Source organism: Anomaloglossus baeobatrachus, chromosome 4 (assembly GCF_048569485.1).
Source record: "Anomaloglossus baeobatrachus isolate aAnoBae1 chromosome 4, aAnoBae1.hap1, whole genome shotgun sequence".
Classification (NCBI taxonomy): domain Eukaryota; kingdom Metazoa; phylum Chordata; class Amphibia; order Anura; family Aromobatidae; genus Anomaloglossus; species Anomaloglossus baeobatrachus.
This window is the reverse complement of record NC_134356.1, coordinates 481,439,075-481,457,096: the sequence shown is the minus strand read 5'-3', so window position 1 is coordinate 481,457,096 and position 18,022 is coordinate 481,439,075. Positions and strand designations below refer to the sequence as shown.

General features: G+C 44.1%; 1 protein-coding gene across 2 annotated transcripts in view; it reads right to left on the bottom strand.

Moving 5' to 3' along the window:
- Positions 1-2,151: 2,151 nt before the first annotated feature.
- The window catches only part of ZNF280D (zinc finger protein 280D), a 172,797-nt gene continuing 156,926 nt past the window's right edge, over positions 2,152-18,022 (bottom strand). For both annotated transcript variants that reach the window (XM_075345745.1, XM_075345746.1), the window contains 3 exons: positions 10,534-10,579; positions 7,704-7,747; positions 2,152-4,447 (listed from right to left, as the gene is read on the bottom strand). In XM_075345745.1, coding sequence (XP_075201860.1) covers positions 3,823-4,447; positions 7,704-7,747; positions 10,534-10,579 — 715 coding nt within the window. In that variant the 3' untranslated portion in view covers positions 2,152-3,822. The remainder of the gene's footprint in view (positions 4,448-7,703; positions 7,748-10,533; positions 10,580-18,022) is intronic.

Below are 18,022 nucleotides of genomic sequence, written 5' to 3'. Positions count from 1 at the left end.
AAAGTCTGGAAGCCATGGACATCACCAAAAACTGGGTTTCTTCCTTTGTGACGCTTTGTCAGGTCTTTCTTAACTTGTCTTAAGTTCTGTCTTGAGCATGTAAAACGCATGCTCGATTGGGTTGAGATCTGATGATTGACTCAGCCATTTCAGAATATTCCACTTCTTTGCCTTAAAAAGCTCCTGGATTGTTTTCATAGTATGTTTTGGGTCATTGTCCATCTGTATTGTAAAGTGCTGTCCAATCTGGTTGAATTTACGTACAAGGTATAGCCTTGTACATTTTAGAATTCAACCGGCTGCTTCTATCTTCAGTCACATCAATAAACACCAGTGACCCAGTGCCATTGGAAGACTTGCATGCCTATGCAATCACACTGCCTTCACCATGTTTTATAGAGGATGTGGTGTGCTTTGGATTATAATGCCTTTTTGTGTTCCCAAGCTCACCAGTGTGCTTTTTTTTAGGGAGGGTGGGATATGTCAAACTGTTGATTTGTCCACGACTAACATTTCTGTTATCTTTTTGATTGATTTCTGCTTTTTTTCCAGCCTAATGATGGACTGTTTCTCTACCATTGAGAGCTTCTTTGACTACATGTTGTGGGTTCACAGCAACAGCTTCCAAATATCAATACAAAACATGGAATCAGCTCTAGGCCTTTTACCAGTTTAATTGATGATTAATGAGGAAAAAGCCCATGCAACCCATTAAAGAGCTTTTGACATATTTGTCCAATTAAATTTGGTTCCTTGAAAAAGAGGCAGCTATTTATTGAAGAGCTGTAATTCCTAAACCCTTACTCCAATTAGGATGTGAATACCCTCAAATTAGAGCTGAGAGTCTCCACTTTAAGCCCATATTGATCATATCTTGAATACATTTTGGTAAATAGGTAAAATGCCAAAACCTGTGTCACTGTCCAAATATTTCTGGACCTAACTGTAATTGAATATTGATTTCATTAGTACCACTTACCGTATTTTTCGGACTATAAGACGCACCTGACCATAAGACGCACTCTGGTTTTAGAGGAGGAAAATGGGAAAATAAAATTTTAACCAAAAAATATGGTCATGACACACTGTTATGGGGCGAGGATCTGCTGCTGACACTGTTATGGGGGTAATGTCCCCGAATTCTCTACTAAGGTACCCCATTCTGATAAGGATCCTCCTGCCTTGTATATGATCCTGCTCATATACCCCCCATCCTGCTAATAATATACCCCCCATCCATCCTGCTCATGATATACCCCCATCCATCCTGCTCATGATATGCCCCCATCCATCCTGCTCATGATATGCCCCCATCCATCCTGCTCATGATATGCCCCCATCCATCCTGCTCATGATATGCCCCCATCCATCCTGCTCATGAAATGCCCCCATCCATCCTGCTCATGAAATGCCCCCATCCATCCTGCTCATGAAATGCCCCCATCCTTCCTGCTCATGAAATGCCCCCATCCATCCTGCTCATGAAATGCCCCCATCCACCCTGCTCATGAAATGCCCCCATCCATCCTGCTCATGAAATGCCTCCATCCATCCTGCTCATGAAATGCCCCCATCCATCCTGCTCATGATATGCCCCCATCCATCCTGCTCATGAAATGCCCCCATCCATCCTGCTCATGAAATGCCCCCATCCATCCTGCTCAAGATATGCCCCCATCCATCCTGCTCATGAAATGCCCCCATCCATCCTGCTCATGAAATGCCCCCATCCATCCTGCTCATGATATGCCCCCATCCATCCTGCTCATGATATGCCCCCATCCATCCTGTTCAAGATATGCCCCCATCCATCCTGCTCAAGATATACCCCCATCCATCCTGCTCATGAAATACCCCCATCCATCCTGCTCATGAAATGCCCCCATCCTGGTAAATGGCGTGTATCCTGTGGCACAGGAAAAAAAAAATAAACGTTTATACTTACCCTTCCTCACTCCCTGAAGCACCGATCTCTGTCTCAGCTGCAGCGCCGCTGTGTGGAGCCGTCACCGGTGTCTGCAGCATCGCGTCTTCCTGTCTGTGCCGGCGGTAAGCTGATCGATTCTGGTGGATACTAGCGGCGCGCACAGCGATGACGTCATCGCGGTGCGTGCCGCTAGTGTCCAGATCAGCTGACCGCCGGCACAGACAGGAAGACGCGATGCTGCAGGGGGGCGGCTCCACACACGGTGACGGGTGAGTACACTGATTCACTGCACCCCGCACTGATAATGATGCACGGGGGGCAGTGAATACAGCCGCACATGATCACTCCAGGCTGTAGTTGCCAGGGGTGATCACGGCCGGCTGCTAATTATTCACGCACCCCCCCCCCGCCCATCACCCCGCCCACCTGTCAGCGCCGGTTTCGCTGAGAGATGATGGGTGGGAAGATGGGCGTGCATATGTAATGAGCGGGCCCACGTGGTCACGGCAGGCTGTTACAGCCTGCTCGTGCCGCCGATGACCCGCTGCACCGCGGCACCCTCATTCCCCGCAGCCTTATAGTCAGACCATAAGACACCCCCCCCACTTTCCCCCAACATTTGGGGGTAAAAAAGTGCGTCTTATGGTCCGAAAAATACGGTACTTTTCCAGCCTTTTGTTAACGCTGCAACAACTTTTTTGAGAGGTGTTGCTGTCATCAAATTCTAAATAACTTAATTTTTCTTTAAATGAAATGGAAACGTATAACTATTTGATTTGTGTTCTATGTTCTGTTTTAAATAAAATATGGCTATAAGAGATTTTCAAATCATTGCATTCATGTTTCTTTATATTTTACACAGTATCCCAATATTTTTGGAATTGGGGTTCATTATTCATTTCTTGGTTTAGTGTTCCTTTAGTATGGTCCACAGTCAAATTGGAGTTTCACTGTAAGCAATGTTAGCAACAATAATAAAAACAACTTCTTGATGCCCCTCATTTGAGCGGATAAGGGTTATCATATTAGTAGCCATTGTTTTCATATGTTTTTTTGGTTAACTTTACATGACATGTATGTGTTGTATTGACGTACACAACATGGACACAAACACTGCTATTTCTATAATTTACCATGGATGACATTTTCATTGAAAAAGGCAATAGAGTTAAGGGTATTAGAGATTTATCCTGTCATTTTGACAACTAGGTACTATCTTGAGCTTATGCGCTCTGAATTAGAGTATAATACTTGGTCATCAGGTTTCATATTCCAAAGAATGTACGACTCCAGTACGAATGTATCCTACATATATATGTATATATATTTATAACTATATACAAAAACATGTCAATAATGTATTTTTGCACTTTCATTGAAAGTTTAAAACAAGATAGGATTAGGCTGGCAGGATTACACCAGTTCAGGTGCATAGTTTTGTTTTCTCAACAAATAAAACCTTTTAAAAATAGGTATGATGACTTAGTCAAAACTAAAAAGAAAACTCCTTTTTATGACATTTACTTTGTAAAGTTAAATACTTTTCTTGGAAAGCATGAATGGTATATAAAAGAATGATTCCTGGTAAATTTGACATATGACTCCAGCTGAAAGAACACATTCTGACCTAGCCAACTTAAAACATATTTTACCAACATGTTTCAATACTGCTTAGCTGCCCTAAAATATAATGATAACACTGATGTAAAAAAAGTTGTTACAAAACAGTCCTTAACATTTTCTTGTCTTGCTTTCACAGCGCAATACCGCTTTTTGGCAGTCGCGTGGAAAAATAGCCTCTTCATCTACGACTTAACTTACATCAGGCCACTTTTATATCGTTGCCATCAAGTCAGTAGTGCATCTGTAGGAATGTCTCCAGCCCTTCTTGCCATTTAAAAACTTGCTGCTTCGGGTGCTTCTTCTTTTGTACAAATTGAAGATATATTTGCACTACTGTCCTTATTGTCTTCAGCTTTTTCTTCACTTTGATTTTTCTGTGATGCCACAATACCCCCTTTCTGCAGTATTTCTGTAGCTTCATACTCTAACACCTCCGAAGGAGTTAATGGATCCAGGTGAATGCTACTTGGCTCACTAATGTCAGAACCTACAGAATCTGGAGCTTGTTTAGTTAAATATTGCTCAAACTCAGCATCATCACCAGCGAGATTTGAATCTGTAAGACCTTCTTCCTTCAGCGACAGACACAAATCAGTTTTCTCGGATGTAACAGTTTTGCTATCTGTAGGTTCACTAGTCACTGTACTAGTCGTTTCAGTACATAACTTCTCTTGTACCATGTCACAGTCATCTTTATTATACAAGTCTTTCTGCTGAGCTTCCTTTTCGGATTTTGGAGAGCAGCTGCCTGAAGTTTCAGTGGCTGCATTTACCTGCTGCACAGATGTATTGTGTGTGTTACTTAACAATATACTTGTATGGCCTGGAGAGGTCATATTGCTTTCACATGAATTGTCTTCTTTCTTTGAAACCTCTGGTTTGTACACATCTTCCATGCTAAAAAGTAACACACAATTATTAGCTAAAAGTGAAGAAGTGAATACAATAATAAAAGTATAAAACAAGCATAAAAGACAAAGAAATACTGCTTACAAAAATAACAAACATCATAAATACTTTTCCCACACAACATTTGTATATTTGAAAGTTTTTTTAATGAGTCTTCCTTTTAACGTTAAAAGGGATGTCCAGGCTATTAAAAACATGTATGCTTTATTTATAAAATAAAAAAAAAAAGAAAGAAAAGAAAGTGCCACATCTATCCACAGGTTGTGTTTAGTATTGTAGCTTGGAACTAGTCACTTCAATGGAGGTCAGCTGTCTGTGACACATCATAGGGATGTATCAAATAGGGATTTGTGAGCTGAAAATTGTAGTAAGGGCCCGCTCTCATATTGTGACTGCTGTGGTTGCAAGACTTGTGAGATAGTGACTTCCCTCTCACATCTGAGTGCCGAAAGCCATTGTAGCCTGTTATTAAGAGTCGTGTAAGGCTCCTGCAACAAACATAACAAGGGAGGAATAAGAAGCTGAGCTTCCAGCAGGGCGCAGGATAAAAGTTGAAAGGGGGGAGGATTGATTGTGTTGGATAAAGAAAAAAAAAAAGTGTTGCTCTAAGTGAGTAGGAAGAAAAGTAGTGCAGGGAAGGTACAATGGTGGGGAGAGGAGACGACTGTATTGTGGTGAGATGTTGTGATGCAGGAAGGGTGATGTGGGAGTTGGAATGTCATGCTAGCATGGAAAAGTGTCTGGACCACATATTCTAGTATGTCTGAGTGAGTATAGAACTGGTGATGGGTGTTTGATTGAGGAGTCAGATACCCCGACCCTGCTATCAGAGTGAATAAGCTCTTAGGATGTACAGATTTGATGCACAATGTTATATTTGCATAATATGGCCATATAATTGCTGTTAAATTCTATTTGATTATATTTTGCATTAATGTAAGACGTACTGTATGTCTATGTTCATCAGTTTGGTTGTTCTTTAATTTAGACTGAATGGCGCTATTTCTATAAAGCTATATGCGTATGCGGTAGTTTTAACTGCACTCAAACTACAACCAAAACTGCACCTTGTTACAGAAAGGCTGGAAATGTAAAAAACAAAACGCTTGTAATGATGGTGGGTGTTTCCCTCGATTTTGCCGCCTTTTTGTTGATGCATTTTTTAAAGGAGAAACAAAATATGATAGGATAGGATAATTGATAGCCAGAATAGATGGATAGATAGAAAAAAAATAGAAAAAATAGATAGAAAGAACATATAGAATAGCTAGAAAGAAATAGCAGAATAGCGTGATAGAGGGATAATAGATTGGCCAGCTGTGTTGTTTTTTTTTGTTAGTTATTTGGGGGTAAAAAAATGACGTGGGGTCCCCCCATTTTTCTAAAACCAGCCAAGGTACAGAAGACATCTGGGGGCAGATATTATTAGGGTGTGAAGGGCCATCGTTATTTGACCCTTTCCAGCATAACAACAGCAGCCCACAGCCATCCCAGAAGTGGTGCATCCATTAGATGCACCAATTCTGGCGCTGGATCCGAGTCTTCCCGTTGCCCTGGTGAGGTAGCAATCAGGGTGATAAGACGTTAATGACAGCCCACAGCTACCACTGAGTCCTAGATTAGTGATGGCAATCGTCTATGAGACCCCGTCCCCATCATTAATCTGTAAGTGAAAGTAAATGAACACAACCCCCCCAAAATTCCTTTATTTAAAATAAAACACAATAAGCACCCTCTTTCACCACTATATTAACCCCCAATCACCCCTGCAGATCTGAAGTAATCCACACGAGGTCCCACGGTGATTCAGCTTTGCCTCATCCCTGTCCTGGCACAGTGAGCGCCATAGAACATTACAGCCCGCTGTGAGCTCCATGCAGCAAGTGAAGTGAGCCGCGCGATAAGCGGTGATGTCACTTGTGTGATTTGCAGTCACAGCGGGAGTCCATGTGTCCTGAGTGATGTCACTGCTGATCACATGGCTCATTTCAGTCGCGACCTGAACCTCACAGCGAGCAGTCTTATTCTATGGCGCTCGCTGTGAGCGTCAGATGTAGCAGTGCTGGAAGCGTCGTGGTACTTCGTGTGGATTAAGTCTTACCTGGAGAGGTGTAAGGGGGGTTAATAAAGTGGTGAAAGAGGGTGCTTTTTTGTCACTTATTTCAAATAAAAGATTTTTTGGATGTTTGTGTTTATTTACTTTCACTTACAGATTAGTGATAGAGGGGTGTCTCTTAGACTCCTGCCATGACTAATCTAGGACTTACTGGCAGCTATGATTGCCACCGAACCAGGGCAATCGGGAAGAGCTAGATAAAGTCCTGGGACTGTCACATTTAATGGATGCGGCAATTCTGGGCGGCTGCTGGCTGATATTTTTAGGCTGGGGAGAGGCTAATAACCATAGGCCTCCCCAGTCTGAGAATACCAGCCCCCAGCTGTGGGGCTTTATCTTGGCTGGGTATCAAAATTGTGAGGGACTGAACGCCGTTTTTTTTTTTTAAATGATTTATTTTACTGTACAATATAGACCCACCCACCGACATCTGTGATTGGTTGCAGTCAGACAGCTGTCGCTCAGCACGGAGGCATGTCTGAGTGCAACCAATCACAGACGCCGGTGTGCGGGGAAGCAGTGAATACGTATGAGCCTAATGAGCTGCCCCAAAAGAAGAATTAGAGGCCACGAGAGCAGTGTGACAGCCGTGCAGCGCTACTGATCGGTGAGTATGAAGCGGTTAGAGAATTAATTTATCCTGGAACAATGTGAGTGACCTGTGTTTTTTGTGACAAAAACGCAAGTAAAACACAAGCAAAGCGCACAAAATTGGTAGCATGCGTTTTTCCTTGCATTTTTCATCCCCTCAATGATTTCAATGGGTGAAAAAACGTGACAAAAATGCAAAAAAATGGACATGCTGCTTCTTTTTTGTCAGATGGTTTTGACAAATAAACTGCAGGCAAAAAAATTGCAACATGAGTACAGCAAATCTGAATTCTCATAGACTTTGCTGGGGAAGTCAAAAGTCAGAACTTGCCGAAAACAAAGCTGCGCCAAAAAACGAGGGAAAAACTACAGCGCGCACATAAGATATAGAAGAATCTTAATTTTCTTTGTAAACTTCTTGAGACATTAAATATAGTAGATCCTTCTTTTATTAACTGTTAAAACTATATTAAGCAGACACTAGAACCGTACTCATACATTAAAAGTTCAAGAAGAACAGAACATGTTCAGAATTACCTTTCATCTGTTGCAACATCAACATAAGAGCCAGGTTTTTCTTCCTGCAGATATTAAAATCTCAATTAGTAAAAGTCATATTTATAAGAAACAAGTCAACTAATATATTATCATACACAATACAGAAAAAGTAGCTAGCTGTATGAAACTATCGTCTCTGCTTAATCAATATATTGTAAACTTACAGGTGGTATATAATTGCGAAATATTGAGTTTACAGACTTTCAGATGGCAGACTGGTGGAATTATATGGCCTTTCTTGTAAAACGAGGTTAGCACAAAAAAGGAAGTATAAACCGTTCATTTTCTACGCTGCACTGAACTCTTCATTTCGATAATTTTTAGAAAACAACAGTTCCATGCAATCAATTTTGATAATGCCTCATTCATATAATTTTTGACAGAAGAAAAACATCTGATATCAGATCTGTTTATTATTATTAGGGACCCATGATTCTCCAGGAGTGCACTTTTAATAAAGATGGGTAAGATGCCTAAATAAGTCTATGTAAGCCATTCTGATAAACAATGACATTTAGGTGTAAAGGAGACCGGTCATTCTATGTTTTTGTGACACTTACTGATATATAAGAAGATAGAGAATCTCCTCGTGTTAGTGTTGCCTTCTAATGATGAGTGAATCTGCCAAAATCCAAATTCAGCAGTTTGCTTGAATGTAGCCTAGATTTACCTTGATGCAAATTGAATATGCCTTAGTATGCTCTGAGGTATACCTGTAAGGCCCGTTTCACACGTCAGTGAAAAACAGTGACGTTTTTCACTGGCGTGTAAAACACGCACATGTCCCTGCGTGTGCCGTGATTCACGGCACACGTGGGTTGTCTAAGTGCAATCCGGGCTCCGTTCTCCGTGGCCCGTGATTGCACTTAGAAAACAACTCACCTGCGCCCGCTCCCGCTGTCCATGGTGCTGATCGCTCCCGCGGTGAAGCATCCGGCCGGCGGTGACCCCCGCAGCAGCTGCTTCCGGGTCGGCTGTGTCGTGCATCATGAATATGCGCGACAATAATGAGCCGGCTCAGAAGCAGCAAGCTGCACGGGCTGCAGAGGACATCGCTGGACGCCGGGTGAGAAAAAATGATTTTTATTTTAAAAGCACGTTTTTTTCTGGCACGTGTTTCACGGACCACACCACTGCGTGGTCCGTGGAACATCAGTGATGCCAGAAAAAAATGGACATGTCTCCGTGCGGCAATCACGGACACCCGGGTACGCCGCACGGAGACACGTGCAGTGAAAAATCACTGACGTGTGAGCAGACCCATTGATTATAATGGGTCTGCATATGTCAGGGATTCTGGTACGTTTAAAAAAAAGCACAAACGTACCAGAATCACTGACGTGTGAAAGAGGCCTAAATAAGATAGGATAAAAACACCTCTCCTCGCTGCTCACCTGTCCCACTGCCACAGCCCTACCTGCTGCACAGCTCCCTCCGGCCTCTTCTTACTTCTCTTCTGCGGATCTTCCAACATGAGACCTCTGACAACACAAAATGTGCTGCCCGAGACTACTAGTGAGGGTGTGTGGCGGTGGGACATATGAGTTGTGAGGCGAATATTTTTAGGTTTTTTGCAACCCTTCCTGGCTCTCTGTAACTCAGACACCATTTTGAACAAAGTGAATCACATAATTTAGATTTAGGAAAATATATATATTTTTTTGTAAAACCAATTTGCTACTACATCGAACAATCCCATTCTCAAAATAGCAGATGGTGGTGGAGCAAGTGACTGGACAGCTCCATGAACAGGTCTGGTCCCTCCTTCGTCATCAGATATTGTGAGGGCTGGTGCTCTGTGCAGTCTGTGAAAAAGGTATTAAGTGCAGGAGGAGAGCGTGTAATATTTATGTGGCCAATTATTGGGCCAATTGTGTGTTTGATGATGATGACTTTTATTATTGAACAACTACAGTGCTGTCAGTCAAACCAAAAGGTTAATAAACCTGAATATTTAAGAAAGTAAATGAGAGGTTTTGTCTTTCTTACGAGAATATGGAGAGCAAACAAAATGGCATTTGGTTCCATTACTTTCCCATTTCTATAGAACTGTCCACCAACTTTATGTAAACAAACTTTTTTGACACATTTCGTCAGAGGATGTACTTTACAACAATTTTGCATTTTTATGGACAGAAAAACTAGTTCCTAATAGAAAATATAAAGTATATTAATAATTTACAGAAAAAAATGCTGTAGGGCTATATTAAAAATAATAAACAAAGTATTACAGAAATGCATTAAAAAATTAGAAAACAATTTGGAAAGCCACCACAAAAAGGTCTTTCAATTACTTTATAGGAGGTACAATGAGTGAAATAAACAAAATAAAGAAAGACAAAACAGTGAAATAAAAATTAACATTTTTTTAATATAGACTCCTATCTCCTTCGGCATCTTTTATATAGTTTTACTCGATACTGACAAAAAAGATACACATCTAAAAATTTACATAAAATCAGGCCCCACATATCACACAAAACTGGGCAAAATTATTTGATTAACCAACTGAGAAAAAAAGCATTAGTTTTCCTAAAACCACATGTATGAAAAAACAAAGTGTGCCTGGTCATGAACGGGAGAAAATGGCCCAGTCTTATACCGGTTACACTCTTATGCATAGATTTTCTAAATATACTGGTTAGGTATTCATTAGCACAATTTATTGTGGATATGACCTCCTAGAAGGAAAATACATTGTTTGAAAACTAGTTCATACTCATACTGCAAATGTCAATGTCCGACATGAATGTCCACTTGCATTTTCCAAAGAATAATGCTCATAATGAGGTAAAAAATAATTTCATACCTGTCCACTGATTTGCTTCAGCTTTATTGAAGAGTGAAGTCTTGATCTAAAAAAAGGAAAGATGAACCCAATAATATAAATTTATACTTGATCCAGAAAAACAAAATGATGCTTATATATACATAAAATTTCTTTTAGTTATGAAACTAGACGCCAAATAATAATATTAAAGTTATTACTGCTTGGATGGTTTCATTGCATCGTGCCTCACAGTAAAAACCATAAAAAGTAAGTAAAATTACACAATTCATGGACACTTTGTAGCAGACATTGCACACATGTAGTGGTTAAATTTTATTACATGTGGCACAATTGCTTAACTAAAAGAAAAACAACATATGACAGAGATAAGTAATGAGAAGAGCAAGAAAGGTAGTAAAGGGTTATATATATATATATATATATATATATATACACTGTATACAATCTACTTTAATCCACTACATACATTTATTTAACCCATTCACGACCCATGACGGATATATCCGTCATGGATCGTGTGAGGTTAATCCCCGCCCCCTTCTGTGGGCAGGTTGCAGCGATCTGCGCACATATCAGCTGTTTTTAACAGCTGACATGTGCGCCTGCAAGTTACCAGTGGAATTGTTTCCACCTGCAACTTTTAACCCCTTACATCTCGCTGCCAAAGTCTGGCAGCGAGATGTATATGCGCGCGGCCATTACTTTTACTTACCGCTGCTCCCACCGGAAGTCACGTGCGTGATCACGTGACTTTCGGTAGTTGCCATGGTATCACAAGGTCATGTGATGACTCCTGTAGTTGACATGAATTGCTTTCGGTTTCACTCGGCCCAGAGCCGAGTGAAGCAGAAAGTGAGCATGTCTGCTTTTACAGCTGTGTAGCTCTGATCAGCAGATAGGGCAGAGCGATCGGATTGTTGATCCATATAGCCCCCTAGGGGAACTAGTAAAAAAATAAAAAAAAAGTTTTAAAAAATAAACAAAAAACCCAAAAACTAAAAGTTCAAGTCACCCCCCTTTCACCCCATTGAAAACTAAAGGGTTAAAAAATATACACATATTTGGTATCACCGTGCTCAGAATTGCCCGATCTATCAAAATGTAAAATTAATCTGATTGATAAATGGCATAGCGGCAAAAAAATTCCAAACGCCAAAATTACGTTTTTTGGTCGCCGCAAGTTTTGCGCAAACTGCAATAACAAGCGATCAAAACGTAGCATCTGCGCAAAAATGGTACCATTAAAAATGTCAGATCGAGATGCAAAAAATAAGCCGTCACTGAGCCACAGATCCCAAAAAATGAGAACGCTACAGGTTTCGGAAGATGGCGCAAAACGTACGCCACTTTTATTGGACAAGATTGTGAATTTATTTTAACCCCTTAGATACAAGTAAACCTATACATGTTTGGTGTCTACAAACTCGCACCGACCTCAGGCATCACAACAACACATCTGGTTTACCATATCGTGAACATGGTGAATAAAATATCCCAAAATCTATTGTGCGATCACACTTTTTTTGCAGTTTTTCCACACTTGGAATTTTTTTTTGCTGTTTTCCAGTACACTATATGGTCAAACTTATGGTTTCATTTAAAAGTACAACTCGTCCCACAAAAAACAAGCCCTCATATGGCAAGATTGACGGAAAAATAAAAAAGTTACGGTTCTCGGAAGAAGGGGAGCAAAAAAACCCCTGAAAACCGGAAAGTGCCCGGGGGCTGAAGGGGTTAAAGAGTAACTATTGTTTTAATTTTTATTTTGTACTTGTAAACAACAGTACACATGAATATTAGAAACTATGTACTGTATCTTATCAGATAAATCTGCTTCTTTCTCTTCCTAGACTGATCTTCCACTCAATTCAGGGATAAAATGTGTATTTGGTAAAGACAGATTTCCCCCTTAGGCTATGTGCGCACTTTCAGTTTACACCTGCGTTTCAGGTGCGTTTAGCATCAGTTTTGAACTGCAGCGTTTTTGTGCCCAAATGCATGCGTTTTGGTTTTCCATTAAAGACAATGAGAATTCATGATTTCTTGTCCGCACTTTGCGTTTCCAAACGCATCTCAAAATTTGCATAAGTTTGGTCAAAAACTATGCGTTCAGAAAAGGACTCTGTCAATTGTTTTTGCCATTTGTGGTGCGTTTTGTTAACATTGAAGTCAATGAGAAGTAGCAAAAAGCAAGAAATATCAAAATTCCTGCGTTTTACCTGCTTTTTCATTGCAGAAAACATGCGTTTTGGACTACCAAAACGCATGCTTTTTGAACTATAAAATAATGATTTGATATGTCCCTTTACACACACACATAATCCGACAATTAAATTGAAGAATATTATGCATTTATTGCTATTTTACCGATAAAATGTATATTAACGCTATAATTTTATTAAATATATCTTTTTCAATTATTTTTCCCATTAATATAGATTTGTCCCTTTTTTTTCTCTTTTTTCATTCTGTTTGACTATTTAATCTTTATTTAGCAGTGTCTTGATGTTCAAAACGCATCTGTGAAAACGCATGTGGAAACGCATGGAAAAAGCGCTAAAAACGCATCTAAAACGCGGTAAATACGCATGCGTTTTCTGCGCTAAATTTCTGAAAAAGGCAACTTTGGCTAAATCAATTAAGGCTAAAACGTGCGTTTACAACTGCATGTAGGACGACGGAAAGTGCGCACAAAGCCTTAGGCTAGTTTCACACTTGCGTTGGACGGCTTCCGTAGCATTGCGTTGTGTTACGGATGCAACGGATGCGTTGCATATAGTGGCACAACGGATGCTACGGATCGTACAAAACAACGGAAAGCTTTTTATTTATTTATTTTCTTTTTTTTCTTCTTTAGAGTTTTATCGGCAGCAGACTATTGTGAACGATCAGCTGATCGCTCTCAATAGTCGGCGGCCGGTAGCTCAGTTGAGCGCTGTCACTTGCCGGCGGCCGGGCATGCCGGCGGGCGAGCGCTGAGCTGAGCGGTCTCACTTGCCGGCGGCCGGTCGCTCAGCTGAGTGCTGTCACTTGCCGGCAGCCGAGCATGCCGGCGGGCGAGCGCTCAGCTGAACGTTCGGCCACTGCGAGACAAAATAAAGTTTGTGATTTAAAAAAAAAAAAAAAAAAAGAGCATGCACAGTGAAATCCTGAGGATTCAGCTGCTCAAAACAACGTTACATGCTGCGTTCCTCCCGCTGGGCGGAAGCAACGGAGCGTCGCACAGCGGAAGCAATGCAGGTCCTTTTGGCACAATCCGTCACCCATAGAAGTCTATGGGAAACAGGGGAATCCGTTAACGGATTCCGCTGTTTTCCAAAAGGGCGGATTAGGGCGGATTGTAACGGAAGGAAAGAAGGGAATTTTGTTTACTTACCGTAAATTCCTTTTCTTCTAGCTCCTATTGGGAGACCCAGACAATTGGGTGTATAGCTTCTGCCTCCGGAGGCCACACAAAGTATTACACTTTAAAAAGTGTAACCCCTCCCCTCTGCCTATACACCCTCCCGTGCATCACGGGCTCCTCAGTTTTGGTGCAAAAGCAGGAAGGAGGAAACTTATAAATTGGTCTAAGGTAAATTCAATCCGAAGGATGTTCGGAGAACTGAAACCATGAACCAAAAGAACAATTCAACATGAACAACATGTGTACACAAAGAACAACAGCCCGAAGGGAACAGGGGCGGGTGCTGGGTCTCCCAATAGGAGCTAGAAGAAAAGGAATTTACGGTAAGTAAACAAAATTCCCTTCTTCTTTGTCGCTCCATTGGGAGACCCAGACAATTGGGACGTCCAAAAGCAGTCCCTGGGTGGGTAAAAGAATACCCCAATAAAAAGAGCCAACAACGGCTCCCTCTTACAGGTGGGCAACCGCCGCCTGAAGGACTCGCCTACCTAGGCTGGCATCTGCCGAAGCATAGGTATGCACCTGATAGTGTTTCGTGAAAGTGTGCAGACTCGACCAGGTAGCCGCCTGACACACCTGCTGAGCCGAAGCCTGGTGCCGCAATGCCCAGGATGCACCCACGGCTCTGGTAGAATGGGCTTTAAGCCCTGCAGGAATCGGAAGCCCAGAAGAACGGTAGGCTTCAAGAATCGGTTCCTTGATCCACCGAGCCAAGGTTGACTTGGAAGCCTGCGACCCCTTACGCTGGCCAGCGACAAGGACAAAGAGCGCATCAGAACGGCGCAGGGGCGCCGTGCGAGAAATGTAGAGCCGGAGTGCTCTCACTAGATCTAACAAATGCAACTCCTTTTCACATTGGTGAACTGGATGAGGACAAAAAGAAGGTAAGGAGATATCCTGATTGAGATGAAAAGGGGATACCACCTTAGGGAGAAATTCCGGGACCGGACGCAGAACCAGCTTATCCTGGTGAAAAACCAGGAAGGGGGCTTTGCATGACAGCGCTGCCAACTCCGACACTCTACGGAGCGATGTGACTGCCACTAGAAAGACCACCTTCTGTGAAAGACGTGAAAGGGAGACATCCCGCAGTGGCTCAAAAGGTGGTTTCTGAAGAGCCTTTAGCACTCTGTTAAGATCCCATGGTTCCAGCGGCCTCTTGTAAGGTGGGACTATGTGGCAAACTCCCTGCAGGAACGTGCGGACTTGCGGAAGCCTGGCTAGACGCTTTTGAAAAAATACGGATAGCGCCGATACTTGTCCCTTGAGAGAGCCGAGAGACAACCCCTTGTCCATTCCGGATTGAAGGAAAGACAGAAAAGTGGGTAAGGCAAACGGCCAGGGGGTAAAACCCTGATCAGATCTTGAGACCGTGCCATGAATGCCGGGACTTTGTTGTTGTGCCGAGACGCCATGAGGTCGACGTCCGGCGTCCCCCAGCGGCAACAGATCTCTTGAAACACGTCCGGGTGAAGAGTGCGTCCATGCCCTGGCGACTGAGAAAGTCTGCTTCCCAGTTTTCTACGCCCGGGATGTGAACTGCGGAGATGGTGGAGGCTGTTGCCTCCGCCCACAGCAGAATCCGCCGAACTTCTTGGAAGGCTTGGCGGCTGCGCGTGCCGCCCTGGTGGTTGATGTACGCGACCGCCGTGGCGTTGTCCGACTGTATGCGGATCTGCCTGCCCTCCAGCCACCGATGGAACGCCTTTAGGGCTAGGTACACTGCCCTTATCTCCAGAACCTTGATCTGAAGGGAGGACTCTGTCGGAGTCCAGGTTCCCTGAGCCCTGTGGTGGAGAAAAACCGCTCCCCACCCTGACAGACTCGCGTCCGTCGTGACCACAGCCCAGGATGGGGGCAGGAAAGATTTTCCCTTCGACAGAGAAGTGGGAAGAAGCCACCACTGAAGAGAGGTTTTGGCTGCCAGAGAAAGGGAGACGTTCCTGTCTAGGGACGTCGACCTCCTGTCCCATTTGCGGAGAATGTCCCATTGGAGTGGACGCAGATGAAACTGCGCAAAGGGGACTGCCTCCATCGCCGCCACCATCTTCCCCAGGAAGTGCAGAGGCGCCTCAAGGGGTGTGACTGGGCCCGAAGGAGAGAGTGCACCCCAGCTTGCAGCGAACGCTGTTTGTCCAGCGGAAGCTTGACTATCGCTGAGAGAGTATGAAACTCCATCCCGAGGTAAGTCAGTGATTGGGCCGGAGTCAATTTTGACTTTGGGAAATTGATGATCCACCCGAACCTCTGGAGAGTCTCCAGAGCAACGGCCAGGCTGAGTTGACATGCCACCCGGGAGGGTGCCTTGACCAGGAGATCGTCTAAGTAAGGGATCACCGAGTGGCCCTGAGAGTGCAGGACTGCCACAACGGATGCCATGACCTTGGTGAAGACCCGTGGGGCTGTCGCCAGGCCGAAAGGCAGTGCCACAAACTGAAGGTGTTCGTCCCCAATGGCGAAACGCAGGAAGCGTTGATGCTCTGGTGCGATCGGCACATGGAGATAGGCATCCCTGATGTCGATTGATGCTAGGAAGTCTCCTTGTGACATCGAGGCGATGACAGAGCGGAGGGATTCCATGCGAAACCGTCTGGTTCTCACATGTCTGTTGAGCAATTTGAGGTCCAAAACGGGACGGAATGATCCGTTCTTTTTTGGCACCACGAACAGGTTGGAGTAAAAACTGCGACCCCGTTCCTGAAGGGGAACGGGGATCACAACTCCTTCTGTCTTCAGAGTGTCCACCGCCTGAGCAAGTGCATCGGCTCGCTCGGGGGGCGGAGATGTTCTGAAGAAACGAGTCGGAGGACGAGAGCAGAACTCTATCCTGTAACCGTGAGACAGAATGTCTCTCACCCATCGGTCTTGGACATGTGGCCACCAGGCGTCGCCAAAGCGGGAGAGCCTGCCACCGACCGAGGATGCGGTTTGTGGAGGCCGAAAGTCATGAGGAGGCCGCCTTGGAGACGGTGCCTCCTGCGGTCTTTGGAGGACGTGACTTAGACCGCCATGCAGAAGAGTTCCTCTGGCTCTTCTGTGGCCTGTTGGACGAGGATGATTGGGATCTGGCTGAGGGCCGAAAGGACCGAAACCTCGCCTGAATTTTCCGTTGCTGAGGTCTTTTTGGCTTGGATTGGGGTAAGGACGAGTCCTTTCCCTTAGATTGCTTAATAATTTCATCCAATTGCTCGCCAAACAATCGATCGCCAGAAAAAGGCAAACCGGTCAAGAACTTCTTGGAAGCAGAGTCTGCCTTCCATTCGCGCAGCCACATGGCCCTGCGGACTGCCACCGAATTGGCGGATGCTACCGCTGTACGGCTAGCAGAGTCCAGGACGGCGTTCATGGCGTAGGACGAAAAAGCCGACGCCTGAGAAGTCAAAGACGCTACTTGCGGAGCAGAGGTACGTGTGACCGCATTAATCTCAGACAGACAAGCTGAGATAGCTTGGAGTGCCCACACGGCTGCAAAGGCCGGGGCGAAAGACGCGCCTGTGGCTTCAAAGATGGATTTCATTAGGAGCTCTATCTGCCTGTCAGTGGCATCCTTGAGCGATGAACCGTCAGCCACTGCTACTACGGATCTAGCCGCCAGTCTAAAGACTGGAGGATCCACCTTGGGACATTGAGCCCAACCCTTGACTACGTCAGAGGGGAAGGGGTAACGTGTGTCATTAAGGCGCTTAGAAAAGCGCTTGTCCGGAAAAGCTGTGTGCTTCTGGACAGCATCTCTGAAGTTAGAGTGATCGAAAAAAGCACTCCGTGTACGTTTGGGAAACCTAAACTGGTGTTTCTCCTGCTGTGAAGCCGACTCCTCCACCGGTAGAGGCGGGGGAGATAGATCTAGCACCTGGTTGATTGACGCTATAAGGTCATTTACTATGGCGTCCCCTTCAGGTGTATCAAGATTGAGAGCAACGTCAGTGTCAGAGCCCTGAGCTGAGACCTCTGCCTCATCCTCCAGAGAGTCCTCAAGCTGAGACCCCGAACAGCGTGATGAAGTCGGGGAAGATTCCCAGCGAGCCTGCTTAGCCGGTCTGGGACTGCGGTCCGTGCCGGAGTCCTCCACGTGATACCTAGGGCCCACCCCAGGAGCACGCT